This window comes from Opisthocomus hoazin, chromosome 4, assembly GCF_030867145.1.
Source record: "Opisthocomus hoazin isolate bOpiHoa1 chromosome 4, bOpiHoa1.hap1, whole genome shotgun sequence".
Taxonomy (NCBI): domain Eukaryota; kingdom Metazoa; phylum Chordata; class Aves; order Opisthocomiformes; family Opisthocomidae; genus Opisthocomus; species Opisthocomus hoazin.
This window is the reverse complement of record NC_134417.1, coordinates 4,643,506-4,665,457: the sequence shown is the minus strand read 5'-3', so window position 1 is coordinate 4,665,457 and position 21,952 is coordinate 4,643,506. Positions and strand designations below refer to the sequence as shown.

Sequence of the window (21,952 nt, the reverse complement as noted above, 5' to 3'; positions counted from 1 at the left end):
TACAGGCTTCAGAATAAGCAGTGAGCAAGCAAACACCTGGGGACTATATCCAACAGGAATCAAGTCCTGCTGGACCTCTGTCCACCTTTCTATTCAGGAACTCAGACATAAGGTTTAAATAGAATAAAAAAACATCCTAAGCCCATTTATTCTTGGTTTTGCACATTTTCAAAGCTTCAGAACTGCGTAAGGAAACATACCCTCTTGATATCAGTGATTGCGCTCACTGAGCTGGGATACTTGAAGTAGTCAGCAAGCATGACAATGAGGTGGTCAGTAATGCTGGCAATTCTCTGGAGCTCCACATCTGTTTCAATCAAATAGGCCAATGTTTCTGCTCCTTCTACTCGCTCCTCCAGCAGTCTTTCCTTACTACACATTCGAACCAAGCATGGCAGAGTCTGAAAAGTAAAAAAAAAAAAACCAAATCACAAAAACAAAAAAAACCCATCATTGTTTAGTGCAGCTATGTTCATAAAGCAACTCACAAAAGAAAAAAAAAAAAAAAATCAAACCGCTATCCCACAGCAATTCTCAACAATGTTCTCTAGATCACTACCTTTAGACAAAAAGATTTTTGTGGTTTTAAAGACTACATACACAGAGAAATTGTGCAGGCATTACTAAGTACACAGTAAGCTACTTTCAACCAAGTTCTCATGCAGTCAAAATTAGTCTGCGTGAATGCAAAGTTTAGAAGTGACCATGCTCAAAGTTTCACAAAAGCTAAAATAAATAAAAATCCTCTCAAAAGTTTGTATTTGCTCAGGTTTATTCTTACTACACACAAGAACGAAAAGTACCCAAGCTGCCCTCAATAAGTACTTGACCCTCCTGCCCTTTGCGATCACAGATTGACTAAAGATAATGCAGTCAAAAAAAATCTCAGGGCTTCCTTGACCCATGCTGGCTGCTAGGAGTAGTAGGGAAAGGAAGACTACTCGTAAGTAGCATGTCTGGGCAACGAGTAATGAAGTCCATTTGGAATCCAGGTCCATTACGCCTCACCCTGTCATAGCCCCCTACCTTGGTTACAGTCACGTGGCAACACGTCTGTCGTACCTTTCTACTTCAAATATTAAAAACAATCAAACCTTTCTTTACCCAAAGCTCAGTGAAAGGCACTTAACTCTGCAAAGACCAGTTTTCCAATGGTTGGGACTCTGTTCACCCAAGCCTCAAACAGAAGTATGAAAAGAGACGAGGAATAATATCAAGGTTTTTCCTTGCATTACTCCACCAACTTCAACAGCATTATGCTTGTAGAAACTGTTCCTCAGAGTTACGTTTTTGGGGACCTGAAATAACATTTAATCATTGACTGTTCAAATGATTAAATAGAAAAATATCTCCATTCCACAGGTCAGGATGCAGAGTTACAGGATTTGCCCACATTTATTTAAAAAAAGTAGATGCTACCACAAGGATTATCATCTAATCCTGCACCTCACCCAGGGAGCCAAAGCACCTCCTCTATGCATATCTGTCATCTAAGACATCAGAGAAGACTTTCAGCCTGAATAGTTGAAAACTGGTTCTAATAGCACAGGCACACCTAAGGACCTTCTGCTTCCTTAGGAAGTTACGCAAAACTCTTTAAAAGAGGAGATAGCTGCTGTGGGTTGGTAAATTTAAGCAGCCCTCAGAAATCACCTCTTTGCAAAAGCAAGATTCCTAGGACCTCTGCAAGTTTGTTCAAAGTTTGCTTTAAAGCCTTCAGGCATTTAATTGTTATAATATTTTTAATCTGTAGAGTTCAGAACTACACCATAATGATTGAATGTCACCAGTTTCAACTACCAAGCTGGCATAAGGTATATTTAAAAACTGAGAATGGCATAAATAAAATCATAAAAGCTGAACATAAGCTCTCAAACAACAATGTTCAGGTCGACTAAGAAAGAACAGAAGTGGAATTCCATGCCTAAACCACGAAGATATTGTACTTCCCAATTCTTTCCAAGGTCAAATGAGCTATTTCTTGGAACTCAAGGGCTGGATACTGTTAAGTCATTGGCTGCAAGCACCCAAGAAACACAAATCTCACACCTTTCAATATTAGCAATTCCATCTGTTTAAAATTAAACAAAATCAAGAATTCTGAAGGACACATTTTAAGTGTTCCATTGGGCCTTCAGGTCAGTACAATGTCATGAACGCAGAGGAGTAGGGGTCTGTTATTAGAGGTGTAAGCTGAAGTGCCACAAAGCACACCTGACCTTTTCTAGACAGCAGACAAAAGTCAAAAATAGACTGCAAAGATGGAATACTTAGTTGGCATGGTATCGCTGGGATGCATCAGGGTTATCTGGACAAACGGTCACTGTTGTTATTAGGATTCCAGAAAAATCACTTCCCTTCCAATCAAATCCATTATTTATCAGCCTCCTCTGCCTTCTCCCCACCCCAACTGATCTTACTTTTTCGCATGTTACAAGCCAACCCACTACTCAAACTGAACAATGAAAATAAATCAAAACCATCTGGGAAACACACATCCCTGACTGTCTTCCAACTGAAGAAAGTTTGGTAGCAAAGGGTCGAAGTTCTCTTTGATGATTTCTGAAAACTGAAGAGGGCATTACTTCGGTTTAGTTTACCAGAGGTCAAACGATTTGTGACTGTATTTCCCACAGACAGAGACAGTGTGATATCTTAAAACTATGAGATCCTGGAGCGACCCCAGAAGAAAAGAAGAAATTACATGAGCTGTTTTTAACAAGAGGGCAAGGTTCCGTGCCTGCCTTCTGACCTCACTCTTTCATCTACTCTGAAGTACTACAACAAATTTTAGTCCAAATTTTAAAACATTTACTTGCACAGAAGCAGCTTCCATGAGAAAGAAAGTGCTCCTATTGCTGTAGGCTGGCAAGCAAATCAGTTCACCATGGTTTGAAAGGACTGTAGTTATCCATTCGGCCCACATGGCAGAGCATGCATAGCTCCACGCAATCAGCAGCCAGCTATCAGCAACAACCTGCCTTTGCCTATAGCAGTGGTCTCCCCTGATTTCTCCTCCCCAGAGCAGAGCAGTCTGGAACCCACACATCGTGCCCAGGAGACAGCCCAGGGTTAAGCAGACAGTGGGGAATTTCTGCAGGGAAGAAACTTTCAAAAGCAGAACGAGTTTTGCAGGAGTGAGACAGGTTGGGAGCATGGAACTGTAGTCCTCAGTTTGCAGGTGTTGTAAGGAGAAAGAAGAGAGATCACAGAATTGGAGTGTCAATTTGGAAAAAAGCTAAGTAGGAGAATAAGGGAGAGAGATGCAGCTTGGCTTCCTTAATTGCTGTAAGACCAGATGCCTGTGCAGAACAGATGCCACTATCAACACCAGCATCACTGGAATGAATTGCATTTTGGACTTTCTTGTGTAAAAAGACAGGAGGGATGGGCCTTTGTCTAAGCCAACACATGGATTTTTCCTCTGTCATTACCTGAGATGATGGATACCAAAATCCTACTAACAAAAGCTGTAGAAGAAAGACTCTACTGCCATGGAAATCAAAAGGAATGAATATGCTTTCTTACTGCCATATCTTACTTACAAACTACCCTTTCCCCAGCATTATCAAAAAGTAGGACTTTGGGACAGTTCTTGACGCTCCAGTGACAGTTGTCCAGTTCAGAATGTAAGTTTGCAGGAGCCATCAGTGGTTTGCAACAGACTACAGCCAGGAGATGCTAATCAGTAGCCTTTGGTGGTGAGAAATAGTTGTTGCTTTAAGCAGTACACACATGCTAGACTCATTCCAAGAACACTTGTTGTCTTCTCAATCTCAGTACAGGGCCACACATGGGGAAAAAAATTATTATTTTCAGGCATTTAAACTGCATTTCCTTAAGTCTGAATTATGTGTTATTCTCTGGAATGAAGGATGCTAAAAGCATACTAAAAGCTTTGGAGTCTGCCATATTGCTACAGTAATTATTAAAGAAAGCAAACATGTTTTCTTGTTGCAGCATTAACAGCAATACTTCAGTATCTCCTGAAGAAACAAGCAGTGTTAGTATTATCTGATCTTTGGCTGATATGCTTGCTCATCAACAGCTTGCTTTTTTTTTTCTTTTCTTTTGACTAGCTATAAAAATATGACTGTTAAGAAAAAGATTACGTTCCTATGGTATTTAATGAAGAATAGCCTTACGTGAGAAGAACATTTTAAACAGAACGCTGTTTAACTGGCTCACCTTAAGAACGATGCAAGAATCGTCTGTCCGTATTGCTCCAGCTCTGCACATGGAAGTAAGACTGTAACAACATAATAAAACATCCATTCACCTATCATTGATTTTTATGCACTTAAGTTAAGACTTTGCAGAACAACCAACTGTACTAATAAAACGTACTCCCCTTTGATCTACCATTGATTTCAATACATTTGTGCTTACTAGACTTGGGCACAGGAACAAACTACTACAGACACAATTTTAAGCAGATTTCTAGTACAGGACATCTTGCTGGAGCACCCATCAATATATACACTGGTCAAAAAGGGTCTAACTACAAAACTTGATTGATTCACAAACCTCTTTTACAAGCACAAAACCCCCAAATGAACAACTTCCATTAAGATAAACGAGCAGTATACACAGGCCTGTCCTGTGCTGCAAAGAGCATGGGCAAGCACTTAAAACTACCTATGGTTGGTAGCCTGACAGCTCAGTCAGAAACTGTTCAAGGTTTGCATTAGCCTAGGAGATGCAGTATCGTGATGCTTGTCCACAGGCATGTCTTAATACTCTGCTGGGAAAGCACATCCTTGCCCAATTAAGTCTCTGACACTGAACCAAACCAGCGTTTGCTCTTTATTGGATATCTGCTTAGAGGAGGATATGACAACTCCAAGGGCCTCAAACTACACTGTTGACACACATCATCAGACAAATGCATAAGCTGCTTTGTTAATCTACCTGTTCACGTGCTCAGAAATGCAAAGTAGTTCACCCACCAACAGAAGTTGTTACATTTAAGTGGTTTATACTTTTTACCTGCTTTGCTACTAGGAAGTGGAATGAAGCTGGAGGATAACTGCTCTGCATTCAGTGCAGGAATAGTCAAGTGTTTTTTGTTTTAGCTTTTGAACTAAGCCCTTGTAACTGGCTTTTATCATGCCACAGTTGATGTTAAAAGAATGACTGATTTTCAGTGAAGGTAACTTTAACATGTTTCAACTCTCAATTGCACAGACTAGAAGTATACACAGGGTCAATGATAGCTGCTCAGCTAAGGAGCAGTAACATGCTAACACACTGCAACCATATTATGTTTCACTGCATTCCTCAGCTCCTTCTCAGTGCCTCAAGAGAGTTCTTTCACCTCTTAGAAGGTAACATCACCGACCCCATTTCAAACACCTACCAGTGACAGACATTGCTAAAATCCCATTATCAGCAGTCGTCTTATATATTATTTCTTGAAGTGAAAAGATAAGACTTGACTGTTAGCATAGAGATCATTTTATAAACTTTACTGCCCAAGCCTTGCAGCTGACAGCAGGAAATACTCATTTTCACACCTGAACAATCAGAAGCAAAGCACCCACCTTGCAGTTGTCATTTAATCCAGTTAGACCCTATTTGCCACACAAGTAGCTCTATTTCAAAAATAAGTTAAAGTATTTTTACTTCAGGTAAAATAGGCTTGGCTTAGCTGGAAGCAATTCCAGTAATTTTAGTAGAAAAGGTTACTGCTCCATTTGTAGCTGCAAAACTCTCTCCCATGAGGCTTACTGCTCTTCCCTCTGTGCCAACACTGCTGCTCAAGTGAAGGATCCTCACCCCATTTCAATCAAGAGGTATAAACTTGGGTCTTCCAGGTCTACTTCAATTGTTGAAAAACAAAGGAAACTTCTTAAGATAGCCTCGAATACCAGTCAGGATTCAAACAGAAATTTCACAAAAGATTTCACAAATGCATAAAAATCCTTCTACATCCGCAAAGGACTCTACTAACAAACCAGAGAGGAACTGCAGATTAATTGACCACAGCTGGCAAGACAGGAGTGAAGTCTAATTAAGAAGCTGGAAAAAAAGAGGACCCGTGACAATTTCAGCTACTACTCTCATTAGAGAAAAAGAAAGGAGAGATAGTCTGACTTGGAGGGAATCAAGTAGGGAATGGGCGTATAGAAGAAAAGCCAGTAGGTCTCTGCTAGGCCCCAGGACTGTCGTGAAACTGAGGCCTTAAGTGCCCTACTAAGAAGGATGACTGCCTGTGGACCAGTTAGAAATCCAGTCTGAAACTCAAGATACTGGTTTGTCTTCCACCTCCCTGCAATTTTCTTCTTTGCTTTTCATCACATCTTTGTCTTCCACACTTCCAAAGAACCACTTGAGCCAAAGCACTGCAAAGCAACTGCAAAAGATGGGATTGTCTACCCAACTCCTTCCAATGTGAAGCAGATCAGTAAAAAACACCAACATCCACAGACCTGGGAGCATTCATCCCAGAACAAGGAGCCCGTCCAGGGCCAGAACAATTATTTTAACTCCCGTCTGCCTTCATGACTTACCAACAGCCTTACATCCTGAGATCAGTTTAAAAAAAAAAAAAAAAAAAAAATTCTAATAGTTAATTCTCTATATTCTCTGAATTCTCACAGAAACACATAAATCAATTAGAATTAAGACTGCTACAATGCAGTTAATTTAATTTGCCTTCTTCACTAAGAGCTACCTAACAAACCAGTAAAACCAGATTGCATAGACCAATTGTGGCTGGAAAGGAACGTGGGAGGTCCCCAGACAGACCTCCCACACGGAGTGGGATTACAATTACCTTCCTAAAACAATCTCCCCACATATACATGCCTTTATAACTGCTTTCACGAATGGGTTAAGTCATCATAACCTGGCAACATTACAAAAGAAGCCACCCTACCTACCCAATTTGTTCCTCACCCAAAATCTTGACACTTTGCACTAAGACAAGTGTCAATGAAATTGTTTGGTGAACTGAATCAGAGAACTCACTGATCCAGGTCAAAACCAAGCCATCATAACCTAAAACAATCATCAAACAATACACCAGTGACCAAACTCTTCAGTTACGTTTGATTATAGTCATTTATAGTGATGGGTAATTTTATCTCTTTAACCCCCTGAAGTCATTTACTCCATTATCACCATCATTATCAACACAACAAAAGGAAAAAGGTCAGCTTACGAAGTGAGTATAACCCTAGAGTTGCTGCTACAGAACACAGGCACATTTTGTCACAGGGTAGAAAGTCATTATGAATATGAGCACACAGAAATGTGCCCGCACCAGAAGGGAAAGTTTCACTTGGACTACAAAATTAATAACATTAAATCTGCTGTATGAGTGCGTGGAACTTAAAGAATAATCTGTTATAATTAAAACAGCTGGGAAGAGGAACTAGCTCTGCTCTTTCATCATCTTAGTGCATGCGGTTCTGAACACCCCACAGCCCCAGTCACCCAAGTGAGTCCTCCAAACAGCGGTGCAACAAAGACACTAACGTGTATTACATGATGATCTTTCAGTATTATACTCTGTGAGGACATGTGATTGACCACAGCCTATTCAAAGTAAAACTTCTCATAAAATCCCAGCTATTTGTGAAAACTGCAGTTCAGCTTATGAAAATCCAGATGTCTAAATACACGTTCCTGCCATAACTGCTGCCCAGCAACATTTTTTCCTGTTTATGTAAAGCAAAGAGTGAAAGTTATGCTATAAAGATTATTAGGCAAGAATCACTTCTTCAAGGATTTATATAATGCAAATAATATCTATAATTATTCCTAAGATTTTAGATCGCTATTACCTTGCAACATGCAAAAAGGGAACAGTTAAAAAGTAAGTATTAAATCGCATACTATTTCATTCTAATTCCTGATGAAAATTACCATTTGGCTGATGTGAGCTGCATTTCAATAGGCTTGTCCCTTTGCAACATCTTCACAAAAATTTGTGGTAACAACTCTCCATCAACCGACACTGCAAGCAATGAAAGAGAGCTCTAAGTAACTCTAACTCAGCCAGTCGATAAAATGAGTGTCAAATAGGCAACAGCAGCACGATACTCACCATTTACAAGAGTCATTGATACCTGTGGGTTTTCAAAGGCTAGAACGGAGAAGCATTTCAATGCTTGCATTCGAACCTGTGTAAAAATCAAACATATATGAAGTAGAAATATAAACATTAACTTAAAAGCAAAATTGGTCTATACTACTGTATAGGCTTGTAGAAAATAATTCTGTGTAATCAATGAGAAATGTAGATGACACATAAAATGCAGATGAAAACATCTCACACCTCGACTCCTGCCATCTCCCTGTTGGAATTAGCCTTCTACAAGGTATGTTGTGAACTATTTGTGAAAAAGACAAGGAAGGATAAAATTTGGGAACCAGACAGTCAGAAATACTGGTCTTATTTGCGATGCTTCACAAACGTGCCAACAACAACAAAAGAACGGAAGTACTTTTTCTTGCCAGGACTCATAAGTACGTATAACAATCAGAAACACATATAGTTGAGATTTATACTTCAGAAGCCTTTAAAGGTGAGTCTAATAAAATGCCTAATGAGAAGCATCCAGTTGAAGTGATTCTAAACTCATCTTGAAACAAATACATATCATAACTTTTACCGCCATTACACAGCCTCAGGTATCACCTGCACAAAGAGGATTCACAGATTTACTGGATCTTCCTCCTCCTGTCGAAAATCGTGTCTTGGTTTAATCAAACAATATTTCATGGTTGCCTAGTCATGCTAGGCTACGAAGTCTTTATAACCTCCTTTTTGATAGAGGGAAGACAGATTATCATCTTCCCAGATGAAGAACCTAATTTAGTTCAGATATTAGTCTTCAACTTCACCTTCTACAGTTCCACATATTTAAACTGTGTCCATGTCTTTCCAGGTTTCTGTTACCACATTTTTAGTGTGAAAGCAGAGCAAAAGGAACATGATTTTGACCTAAAGAATCCTGTCACTGCAGAAAGCACTTACTGCAAGTTAGGTTTAGGCCCATCCTACCCTCCACAACAAAAAGTCTTAGAAACATGGAAGTCCAAGGACAGACAAACAACAGCAAAGACAATCACACTTTTGTGCATTAGTTTTATAACATCTAATCACAGCCATGGTAAGATCCCACCAGCAGTAGCGAAGTCTTAGTCAAGAAGAACGGATAGCAGGCTACTTGGCTTCAGAACACAAACCTTGTTTGAACACTTCCATTTACTACTTAGACAATCTAATGAATACAGTGTATGCTTCAAAGCAGCAGGAAGCAGAGATTATTTATCGAAAAAACACTGAAAAATGTCAAACCCACAGCTCAAAAGCTGTGTTCCAGCCAGAAGGCAGGCAGCGGCAGAGGGGTAAAGGTTCTAATGAGCACAACTGAAGTCTAGCTGGAAGTTAACTATTTTATATAATATTGTTCTATTAATTAAAGATATTAAAATTACTACAGTGGCTACTTTCTTTGCTAGTAATGTCTACTTAAGGGCACTTGGTGAGGTAGTTGCATGAGAAACAGGGAATGCAAGCATTTGGAAAAATACATATATTTGGTCTTTAAATCATTATCTGTAATGCCACTGTAAAAGCTGTAGACCCTTCCACCAGTGGTGAAGATGCACACTTATAATGATACTCATAGAAACATTAATTCATAAATGCTCATTTAAAGACTGGTTTTCCTACTCAAAGATACTTTAATTATCAAGAATGCTCTGCATTAGGCAGGAGATCAAAATAGACAAGCACAATTATCTCATCTAGTCTCAACCAACCACTGAACAGCCTACTTTCAATGAAATAAAAATGGCATGGTAACCTATTAGATATTTTGTATTAGATATTGTAATAAAAAGATAAATTTGCATACTTTGGAGTATTTCTCATTTTCAGAATTATTACATCCATACAGTAGACTCCTAAGGCTGCGCTCAGGATTTGAAATTTTGGCCTTAGACAGAACAGAGCTAGCTGACCCTCCTTGTCACCAAGTTACAGCTAGAGGACGATGCTTTTCCCCAGAGGCAGTACTTTCCGATAGCCCAGGATAGACTTCCAAAACATAACAGAGGATGGAGCTGAGACTCGGGAGACTCAGCAAGCACAACATACAGGTACCTGGTGGCCTCCACACATATCCTGTCCATGTTTGCACAGGTATGACTTCTGTTTAGGACAGTTCACCTCTGCTTCTCTTCTGCTTAATTCCTTTTTCACATTTATTGTTCACCAAACTTTTATTTGGTTGCCAAGTGACTGTTCTTCTTTGGATCAACGAAAGCCAGCTCCATTTTAAGTAATGGTGTTTTAACTTTACAGAGCACTCAAAGCCATTGTCTTGTTTTGACAGAAATCCATATGGCAAGTAAAAACAACTGTTATTCTAGAACTACCCACTATAACTGTTTATAGTTTTAGTTCATATGCATAGACATAGTTTTTATAATCTCCATTTGGATCCCTTTCATAAACACATGAAATACACCAAATAATTTTCATATCTTACTTTGTAGGAGGTGGAGACTAACAGATGTGCAATATTCTGAACGGCTCCATGGTTAAATAAGATTGTCTGGTGATCTGGACCCTTCAAAGGAAAACATAAAACATGATTTCTCTCTTTTAAAGAACCCGTAAGATGTTTCCACTCTCTGCAACTTATTGTTAAGTATTACAGGTAGATTTCCTAACATTTATTTTGTAATCAGCTGCCATACCTTTTTTTTTTTTTTAAATAAAGTAGTCCAACTCTTATTTTTATAGCATTTGTCCTTTTCCAGTAATCATATCTACTCTTTTCTTCAGCAGCAATGAAATTAAGTCTTCACAAATGCAGAAACATGGATAGAGTACTTATATTACTATTCTTCATACTGGAAACAACCGAAAGCTCCTGATTTTCTCAACAAATCATATAAAAGATTCCCAGGTACTACTGGTAATATTAAGCATTTCCAACAATTCTAACTTCAGAAGAGAGGGAATTAATTCTGAAACCGTTTCCAGACAGAATGTGACAGTACTATGAGAACAAATTCACTTTTTCCTCCTACAGATTATTTTAATTTCAAACATATTTAGCCATAGATCTAATCAGCCATCACTCATTTATTGACTTCAGGATCTAAGCTGACAATGGCTGATACGTCAATATTTTTCTATGATTTAAAACGCATTTGGAATTAAACACAAATACTGAATTTTGGAGTAGAAAGGTCTCAGAACTTCTGTAGTACGACAAGGCTCGCTGAGGCTGGAAAAAACAACATGAAATCTCAATGGGGCCTGCAACCCACAACAGATCTCTTGTCAAATCTGATCTGTGACTTATGAACATCTCTTTAGAAGGAGATTCATGACTCTAGTCGCCTTTGCATTAAGCACGGGCCAAGCACAATTAAAATTCATCTTTTAGAATGTCACAGCTTTAATCATACCTCGATGCATTTTCTTGACTAATCTGCAGGTGAAGAAAGTATCTTCACTCCTTAATCTTTTGTTCAAATCCATCTGAGTTTATGGGCACATCTACGTACCCTAGCACACATGAGCGATGCTTTATTTTCACATTTGAGATACAGCTGAAATCAGATCCTTCTTATACTCAAAAGAACATTTTAAAACTTCCCTCACCTCTAAGAAAAAAAAGCATAAAATTACTTTTAGATGTAACATATCTGGTGCTTTAAGAGATGCTTCAGCTGCTACTGCCACCAACAGCTTTCTACCAAAAAATGCAATTAAAACAGCATGGTTTAAGTAGGAAAACAACTTACATTGGCACACAGAAGTGGCTGAGGCAATGATTTAAAGCCGCAGCTATGCCAGTGTTGAAGCTGAAGAACAGATATTAAAATATGTGAAAAAAATGAATGAAATTAAAGTAAAAGAAATCATCTTGACCTAGATAGTTTTACTAATTCACAAGTATTAGTGATTTTTTCAATCAGATTCAGACAGCAAATTCTGTGCAAACAGGACAAGCATGTACAGAGGTGACACGTGGGTGTATTCTTAGTTGCATAACTAGATGTACATGAAAATATCTAATCTGTACACATTACGTTTGCACACACCAATCCAGCTTGTTTAATGCACAATCAGGTTAAACACTACCCCATAAATACCAACAGCTTTGAATACAAATGTGAAAACTCAAGAATACAATGTATCCCTCCTTCCTAATGCCAAGCAGCTCAGGCACCAAATTCAATAGCAAGGTCTTTCGCTTTTGTTTTTCGTTGGGTATACCGACAGCATTCCAGGAGCCGGTCCTATTACAGTGATCTTTTTCTCCAAATATGCTAAACAACGTAATATTTTAGGAACAGAAATCACACTTCTTGCATGATTTTCCATAAAAAAATTGAAATTATCAAGAAAGCAGTAGGATAGAACAATGTAACAATACATTCCATAATGAAAATTTAACAGCAGGTATCTAAATGCAAATGTACCTTGGCTCGGGCCTAAGCTCACGTAAGAAAACATTCTCAGAACGGGCTTGGGAGGAAGCTGCCTTGATTACAGGCCTTATGCTGGATCTTTCCCAGACACAAGATTTTAATTTTCAACCGATGGTTAAGTCATTACTTATGCAGAGTTGTCACCACATTCAAATATAAGTTCCAGAACTACCTTTTCAAATTATCCATTACAACCTTGTGTTTCCAAATGCACATCTTATCTGTTTAATTTGACCATTATAATAGCAAAGCTTACCTACTCACGTCACTTTCTCTGGAAATAAATCAACTGTGATAGAGAGAATCTTAAAAAGCAGATTTTGAGATTTATCATGCCTCACGCATTCAGTAAGTATGTGATTTCAGATTAATTTGCTTATATGTCGATAGAATCCTGGCTCCGTGTGTTAAGAACTGTATCTGCTCCCCCATGTAAATCAACACTTTCCCTTCCTTAGGACGGCTCTTCTCCAGGGTCAATGTTTTCCATCAGTCAATTTTAACTCTAAAAATGCAGTGAGAAGTAGTAAAAGTAAACAGTAAAAGCAGAAAACAGCAGCAAAATGCTAGGAACCTGACTTAAGGATTTCCTAGCTGAAGAGAACAGGTCTGAGCTTTTCCAGGGCAGTTTGAGCAGACAAGAAGGAAAGAAACCTGAGAAGCCCAACCAAACAAGACTGGCCAGAAAATGGATGCACAAGATTAAGCAGAGAAGAGTATGTAGGAACAAGGAGAGCAGGAGCAGTGATATGTTGCTATTAGTTTAATGAATAAATCTGCTAAGATGAGGGGGCAAAAAAGGAAGAAAAGCATCAATACCTCTTATAATATATGCTAAGCTTTACCTAAATACTAAAGCTTATAGTAACTTATTTCTTCAGGAAAAAATTAGAAAGATTCTCTCACTCGTGGCCTTTTGGGGGAAGATGGACTCTTCATTAAAACTGTAGAGAATATTGAAACTTTCAGTATTTAAGTTTGTTTTTTTTTAAATTATAAGAACGTACTTTGCCTATCCACATAAATCAGAAAATCCCCTGCAAATTCTGCCTCACTGTATTAGATGTATTTTGTTATGTCTGAAAATACAGTAATTGACCTTGATAATCAGACCTGAAACCCAAGAACCAAACAAAAAAAAGAAGGGCACATTTTAGGTTTCTGCATTTGCCTGGGCAAGAGAAAAATGAGTTCTTGATTAATTTAAAATATGCGATGATCCGTTTACTCAACCTCAAACATTTTCCTTTGTTGCACAGCTAATGTTTCTTCTGCAAATGCAACTACTTCCTAATACTCATACCCATCACCCTGCTTTTCTTGTGCATTCATGTTTCTATCTGTTCATACAATCAACTCTTTCTTTCCAAAATATTGGATTTTTCAAAACATTCACTGTAAAATGTGTTCAAGAGAGATTCTGGGGGTGGAGGAGGCATTCCAAACAGTATAGCAAGTTCCTTACTCTTGTTAAGTGACTGGGCATTTCCTTTGTTAACAATGTATTTGATATGAAAGTCACCGGGCGTTAATGGAGCTACAACAAAGTAACTCCTTTGGAAAAAGATGACAATAACTGTTTTCAAGTTGGATTAATTACCTGAAGTTACTCAGCAGTTCTCACACAGCCAACAGGGTTGATATTGCTACAGAGCTAACCCCTGATTGTATGAACTTACTTCTATACCACCCTGCCATCAGTCCTGTGTTATTTTTCTTGTAAATCAGCATGGCCCGATTTTTCACCTGTTGAAGCTACTCAGCCTGCTAAGAAGACTTTCAAAGACCAGTTAAGCACAAGATGTCTCACTGGTGCATTTGCATTCTTAAAATACCAAATTCTTTTCCCAATATTAACTACAGATCTCAGCTTCCACAGTCCAGTGTAGGATTTTATCTTAATGTTCTCTTTAAACAATTCTACAAATATTGGCAGCTGAGTTATGCTTTTGTATCACACCAACTCTACAGTTTTCAGTCCTCAGTTTCACTTATGCACATAAACAGTCAAGGTAGAGAAAAATATATTTTTAACAAAAGAATAATTCTGAGTTCCAGAAGACTCCTTGTAAGTGATAAGGTAGAAAGATATTTTTTGACGTGAATACTTACAAACTCATAAATTCTCAAACTTTTTCATTTGTCAGTCTGGGAAATAAACACCATCTATGATCTTTAAGTTTTAAACTCTTTCTAAAAGGGAAAGATGCTTACAAATCTGATTTCCTGCACTGAATTATTTTGATACAGTTACTATATAACCCATGGGTACACTAACTACCAAAAAAAATGCAACAGTAACACAAAAAAACAGTGGTGAGTGGAAACTTAGAGGGGAGGGAAGGAAAACAAAACGGGGTGTGTGTGTGTAGGGTGTGGGGTGGGGTTGCTGCTGTTTTTCAATTAGTTTTCCCATATCAAGAGAATTGCATTATACAGCAGGAATGAACATGTATTCTGGATAAACCTGTAACTGGTAGAGCTCCACTGAGAAGAGCATTTTTCTTCCTCTCAACCTACAGTACTGCTTAGAAAATATTCTTCGGGTTTAAAACAGCTGTTTTGAAAGCAGACGCAAGACCTCTCTGCAAAGAGATGCTCACACAGTCTCGAGACTTCCAGAGAAAAAATAAATAACGCTTCCAAATTGATACTGATAATAGTGAGGATTGATATTTGTCTAGACTGGTGACTTTGTTTAGTAGCCAAAGGTATAAATATCGATACACACCCTATAAAAAAGCACTTCTTTGCATATTTTGTTTTACTGTAGAGAAACATATATCAACCCCAATAAATCTGTCAGCAAATCCAAAGCAATAACAGTTCAGTCATTACTGTCCTAATGTTCCTGCCACAAAAGGCAGTATCATCTTACACGGTTTCTTATATGCCAGAAACACAACAAGTTGCATAAAGAATGTGCATTTTCTTTCTTACTTTGCAGCAATGTGAGAAGATCTGACATATGTATTCTTGTGTATATCGAGACCTACTGAGCAGTGCCATGAGGTGGGAGATAACTGTAGCATCCTGGAAACAAGTCAGAAAATAAAAAAATTATTAACACCGTATTTCAGCATAGTTTCTTCACAGTTTGTTACTTAAAAGAGTACTCCTGATTCTGCATTCAGTGTTCTTCCTTCCACTGAAACTTCTACAGACACAAGACACGGCAATTAAAGTAGTGCAGGAGAGACTTCAAGGCATGAGTGACAGTTCTGAGCCAAACCCTCACAACAAAAAATAAAACATCAATGCAAGTTAGGTATAAAACTCCTGAGATTTGTCTGCAGAACCTTTACTTCTTGAGAAAACAATAAAAGAATGGGTAAAAAAACCCATACCAACTGCAAACATGGCCACTGAAAGCAATTACTCCAGGAGCTGTCTTTGTATTTTCTTACTAGAAGTGTGATTTACTTACCTCTTCATTTCAGCTCTCAGTAGAAAGGAGCAGGGAGGGGAACAAGGTGCTAGACTGAACAATGTACAGTCCACCCGGAATTCTGTGGCACTCACTTTCTAACTGATTAATGTAGGATAATAATTTCTTTTGTCTAAGTCAAACACACACTACAGACACTGCTAGTATGCATGACACTAATGACAGAGAATTACAAAGAAATCAGCAAAAGAAAATCATTATACTGAAGTTCCCTTCTGAAAACACATCCAGTTACTTAAGCACTGTGGTAAGTTAAAAAAATTGCAACATTTTAGAGCTTTCAATTACTTTTACCAGTACATTTTAGTCACTGCAGTTATATTAAAAGAAACACTAGTCATTTCAGTTTGGAAAGGTGGTAAAATAAATTGCTTCAATGAGAGAAAGGGTGCTGAACAGAGAAGATGGAAGACTGAATGAGTCTTCCTTTCCAAAGGACTTATGCTATATTGACCCTATACCAGTAAGCCAGAGTCTTTGTTTTACCTGCAGGAGAATGATGAATTGCAACCCTCTGCCTAGGGAGAGGTGGATTCAAATTAGAGCAAAATCTTCATGCTCCTCAGCTACTTTTACAGTAATGAAAGTAGCACTAGCCTGATTGTTTGAATGACTACAGCTTCAGATATACACAGTTGTTTAGAAAAAGTTTTATTTCCCAATTACTTGGGAAATTTCAATCACACTTTTTTAAACTAGCAAAATAAACATGCATGTCTCTCCTATTTGTATATATATTTGAGATCAGGCAAAGCTCTGCAATGTTTATTTTTTTAATATTTATATATTTATAAATATTTATATATTTCTATATATAATTTAGCAGACTGACTTTAGAAAGCTTTGCTACCAACAATCGAGCCTTCTTATTCTCAACAGAAAACAACAGGACAACAGAGCCAAGAAACACACTGAGAATAAAACCAAGTTGTTGCTACTGCTTGTTTCTCAATAACTGGAAAGCATCAAGGTGCAACAGCCTCATTTGCCATTTCAGCATCCTACAGAGAGAAAGTTACTTACTAGAGACTGGTGTTCTTCCAGGCACACCAGCCATATATCCATGCTCATAGCAGGCTTTTGTGCACAGGAAAAGCAAGAGACAAACTATTCAAAGCAGTATTCTTAAGGTCTGGTCAACAGTAGCTTCATCTGATCTTCTGCCTTTACACATGGCATATACACAAACACATCTATTTCTTTGCAACCTCGGAACTCAAAGGCCTGCAAGGAACTGGTTTGGATGCAGAGCAATAGTAGACACTAAATCCACAAGTATGTTGTAATGGCGCTGATGTTCATAACCATAATGCGATGTCTCTTCACCCTCCCTGACAGAGGGAAGCCTGCAGCGATGCGTACACTAAGTGGGTACTGGGTTTTGGGCATATGCCAAGAAAAGCAGCAAATTTCCAGGAGAAATCAAACAGAAGCAGCTAACATGGCAACTTTGTTCTCAAGAAAAACATGGTACAATCTTACAAAGTTACGCAGGTCACTTCTAAGTGTCTCCTCCTTTGAGTTAAAGCAAAACAAAGTGACAATATACCCAGGATTCATCTGTGGCTTAACACATTTGACCCATTAAAACAGATTCTTGTCATTTTCTGTAAATCCTAGGCAGCTGAAGATATCAAGCCACACTAGTGTTCAACACAACATACATATATACCTGCTAAGAGGCTTATCAGTGGTAAAGCATACCTTAGACAAAACAATCAAGAAGTCAGGAGGGTAGGGGGCAGAGAAAAGAGACACCTCGGTATTCAGAGGCAGTAAAGCTTAAAAAAAGGACCCTTAAAACGTAAGATGCAAGACCTGAAATCTGCAGGGAAATCACTGACCACGTAATCTGGTTTATTTCAAAAACTGCAACTAGAAGAATGCAAATGTTGGTCTAAACGTTAAACTCCAATTAAATTGATAGAGATACTGCTCTTGTGGAAGAAGTACAAGAATTCACAACTAAAGAAATATACGCAGAGTGAAAACATCCTCACCAGCTCAGTAATCCTTAGACAGAGGAGATCCCCATGAGCTAAAAAGGATTCAAACTGCCACTATTAAAGAAGCACAGGCAAGGGTGCTCCCTAACGTTAGTGACATAGGTTTTTCTATCTACATGATCTAGAAAACCATAGAACACTGCAAACTTTGGCGATGTCAGCAAGTAGAAAATGGGGTGCAGGAAGGAGAAGAAAACACATTTATCCTGTTTTGGTCTCTTCCCCAAATAGGCAGGGTTCTAATTTATAAGCACTCACTATTGTACACTGCTGTATAGCTGTATGTTGTCCTTACCTTAAAACTGGTTTTCTCTCAGCTAACCAGGAAATTCTAGATAAGAATTTACAGATGTCAGTATCCATCCAGGCTCTTATGGAGAAAAAGCAAGCCAGAAGAGTAGCAACTAATTTATTTGTTAGATCATAGGTGACTAGCTTGCAAACAGATTTCACCCTCGCATCAATCGGGTAGTTCTTACAGACTGCTCTGTAGAGCTGTCTCGTCTACAGAGAGAGACTGGTAGGTACAGATCTGCATTTCTGTCAGGCAGTGAATGCAATTCACTCACATGATCCATCACCTTTACTGCATGACCAATGCAAATCTGGATACTGAATAATGCTACCAGCTCTGAAGTGGTCCTATAAAAGGCTATAGGACTTTGCCCCTTCCCTCAAGCTGGTTGAAAGGTTTTGTGTCTTGCTTTATTTTTAAACTTGAACTTGGGGAATTGCTTATGAAAATCATATTTCAGTGAAAGTACACAAGAATAACATTTAGATTATTCTTCATTAACTAAGTAAGCACTTGAAATCTATAAAAAGTGCAAGAAGGCAAGCTTTGTCTCAGGAGCCACTGGAAATCACCTTGAAACTAGAGAAATGAAGAAGATTTCTGCTGCTATCTTTCCCTGAAAGTCTACCAATACATAAAGAACTGTATTATTAGATATTCTGGACTATAAAAGGACACATCTGCGAAGCGATTCTTTGGGGATATCTTATACACGCTTTCTCATTCTGTTCCATCAAATCCGAAATGTTGCGGGTATGAAAAGGTTAAAAACTCCTGGAAATTTGCAAAAGTGCTTCCTTAGCACTTGTGAGAAAATTTTGTTTTGTCCCTTGATTCTGCTAAAAGATATCCAACTTCTATAATAATTTTGGTATGTTTATCAGAAAAGAATCTAGAAAGAATAAAAAAGACGTGTGGACATTACCAACTTCAACTAAATGCAAATAGTAATTATGTGTCAGTATGAGGCTACATAATTCCACTTTTCTCCTGCTAATATCTAAGTAACAAGGATCCTCCTAGCAACTCCAGCAAGAGACATTGAGTCTACACTCACAATTTGCAGTTAAAACAATGAGATTCACAAATTCATTAAAATGTTGCCTGCTAAGGAAGACTAGTTCCAGGGAACTTAAGATAAAAATCTATACGTCACATGTATTGTAACAAAATTACTGCCCATCCAAACAGAATTCTGAAAGAGAAAATTAACAGAGTTGCATTTACCTGCTTGGATACCAATAGCTACTTTCTTCATATTCCTTTCTAACACTAAAAGAAAATTTGCAAGATCTAGTCTTAAAACATTTCTTTGTAACAGAAGATTATTATTCTTTTTTCCAAGTCAGAGAATTTAAATTCTTATATTCATCCAAGTAACTTAAATTCAAGCTCTTTAAGCTAGAATTCATCATTTTACAATTATCACTTCTAGGAAACGGTTCAGATTAGACAACACGTAGCCGTGCTGCATGGGCTCAGCCATCACAAACATGAGGAACAAAAGGCATCAGAAGATGACCTAGATTCCTCCTTTAGCAACTGCGTATCACTGAGCCATGGTGGAACATGTGTACACTTTGCAGTGTGGTTTCATTGCTTGTTAAACACCTGGTTATAAATAAGCATAACACATCCGCTAGCCTTGTCCTCTCAATCGCTCCTCCTCCCCTTCATCAAGCCTGGTCGATCACCAGGTGACGCTAGGTTTTCCATCTCCTACTGGAACAGTAAGGAGGAATGCCTTTCACTTAACATCACTAGCTCACATAAGCCGGAAAAAGCGAGATCTCTGAAACTTCATTCCTCATTGCCTCAGTGGCGGGGAGAAACTCATCCTGCTGCAGTGCCTCCATTCTCCAAGCTTCCCATAAGGACAGACTCGTTCACAGCAGACAACGTACCTGCCACCTGCCCCTTCCTTCAAGGTCAACACAGCAGCCACAGCTAGCAATTTCTGAATAAAATTGTACCTGGGTCTCCTACCAAGACAGGAGTATGGGATCACAACTGAGGAAATCCGTACGGAAACAAGCCTGGGAAGTGTTTCTGCCACTGAATCCATTCTTTTTGGTTTGAATAGAATAGCAAGAGCTGAAGCAACAGGCTATGAGTCAAACTGGATTTGACCTAGTGCTTGAATCTACTCAGCAAGCCAAAACACACCTAGCTATCCTGAGCTGGCTAGGTCAGATGTACAAAACACCTCCAAACATCTTCTTACAATTAAAAAAAAAAAGTCTGCACCTATATCTGCATTTCAACAGATCTCTCACCCCGGGACTCCATGTCACTCCTCATTTCCATCTGCAGGATGGTCACTAAATTGGACGCAGTACCAAAGCCTGCACCTTCCAGTGCAGGAAGTCTCCACAAGATGTATTTACCTGGCACAGCAAGTCTGGATACAGCTTACTGTTCTGTGGCAAACTTGCTGTAAGAGCTCAGTATCAGGCACTAAAAGCCTGGCCTTTTTGAGAGCTCAGTGTTCGTTCAACTCAACACACATACGGATGGGTCTTCACATTTTCTCAGAATAGGTCCTAAGTTCCTACAGTAAACAATCCAAATGTTTCCACCTTTGATGAACTGTTTTATCTTTGGAACTGAACATAACTGCTCAAAACTGCCAGTAATTTATCCTTCAAGCTCCTGTCTATAAGGAAAGGTTCAAGAGGAAAGGTGTAGTTTCTGACACCTATCACTTCTGCTGGGAGAAATATTCAGGTTACTACAGACGACATGGTTTTCTTTTTTAAATGAGATTTTACGTTTATTCTCTCCCAAACCTATTACAAGCAGATAGAAATGTGTGCAAGGGCCATTCAGCAGCTCCCTTTAAAGCACTTGTGTCTTCCAGATCTTAAGTGAGAGGTTCTCTGAAACCTCTAGAGCGACTGTAACATCCTTGGAGACATTGAGCTAAGTCGTAATATGTTGTCTTGGAAATAGTCCTGGCCAAGGCTTGAGAGACAGCATCCTCCACACAGTCAAACTGCAAAGAAATTCTGGGAAAAACTGCTATCTTAGATACCACTCAGGATCCAACTTTTCAGAAGTCTTCTCCAGAACTGCTGGACAAGAATGAAAAGCCACTGACAAACTTAATCTCTTACTTTTCAAAATGGGACCTGTTACAGGCAGAACTCGAGAGGCTGCTGAACAAGCCCTTTCATTCATTCCAGATTTGAAGCTATCTGGAAATGCTGACTGTCTCCCTGGAGCTGTTGTGATCAGAATCAAAGAGGGAGCAGGGTGGCTAAAAAATAAGTTTAAGTTTGTCCTGTTATTCTCAATGTTGGAAAAGCAGAGTCTCTGCCATAAAGTGTTGATGAGGCCCATGATTACTTCTTGAATTGCAAAGACAACTGCTCAACTGCTGCATAGTGAAACACAGCTTGCAGCAGTGGGGGTTGTGGCTATACGTTCCAAGAGAGAAAAAAAGTCTTCTCTTTTCAAAGGATCTGCATTCACTACTTTTCAAAGCACGGGTTTGGGTATTCCCAACCAGAATGGGAGATTAGAAAATGGGTATTATACAGTTGAAACTAAAGAAAAAGGGCATCCTCAGCAGATGATCGTTTCCTGTAGCTATGATTAATTACAACCATATTTGCCTGAATAAGGAACGGGGTGGCAGAGTTCTAATGTCACTGTTGTGCAGCAGAGAAAGCAAAGGATGAAACAGAACATCAGTACCTTAAGCATATCGTTCCCACAATGCTAGTGGTAATT

General features: G+C 38.7%; 1 protein-coding gene across 5 annotated transcripts in view; it reads right to left on the bottom strand.

Moving 5' to 3' along the window:
• The window catches only part of ARMC8 (armadillo repeat containing 8), a 74,983-nt gene that overhangs the window by 18,398 nt on the left and 34,633 nt on the right, over positions 1-21,952 (bottom strand). For 3 of the 5 annotated variants that reach the window (XM_075417676.1, XM_075417679.1, XM_075417677.1), the window contains 7 exons: positions 15,409-15,501; positions 11,779-11,838; positions 10,509-10,589; positions 8,054-8,129; positions 7,873-7,963; positions 4,189-4,249; positions 201-401 (listed from right to left, as the gene is read on the bottom strand). In XM_075417676.1, coding sequence (XP_075273791.1) covers positions 201-401; positions 4,189-4,249; positions 7,873-7,963; positions 8,054-8,129; positions 10,509-10,589; positions 11,779-11,838; positions 15,409-15,501 — 663 coding nt within the window. The remainder of the gene's footprint in view (positions 1-200; positions 402-4,188; positions 4,250-7,872; positions 7,964-8,053; positions 8,130-10,508; positions 10,590-11,778; positions 11,839-15,408; positions 15,502-21,952) is intronic. The other 2 variants (XM_075417678.1, XM_075417680.1) reach the window with 1 other exon arrangement.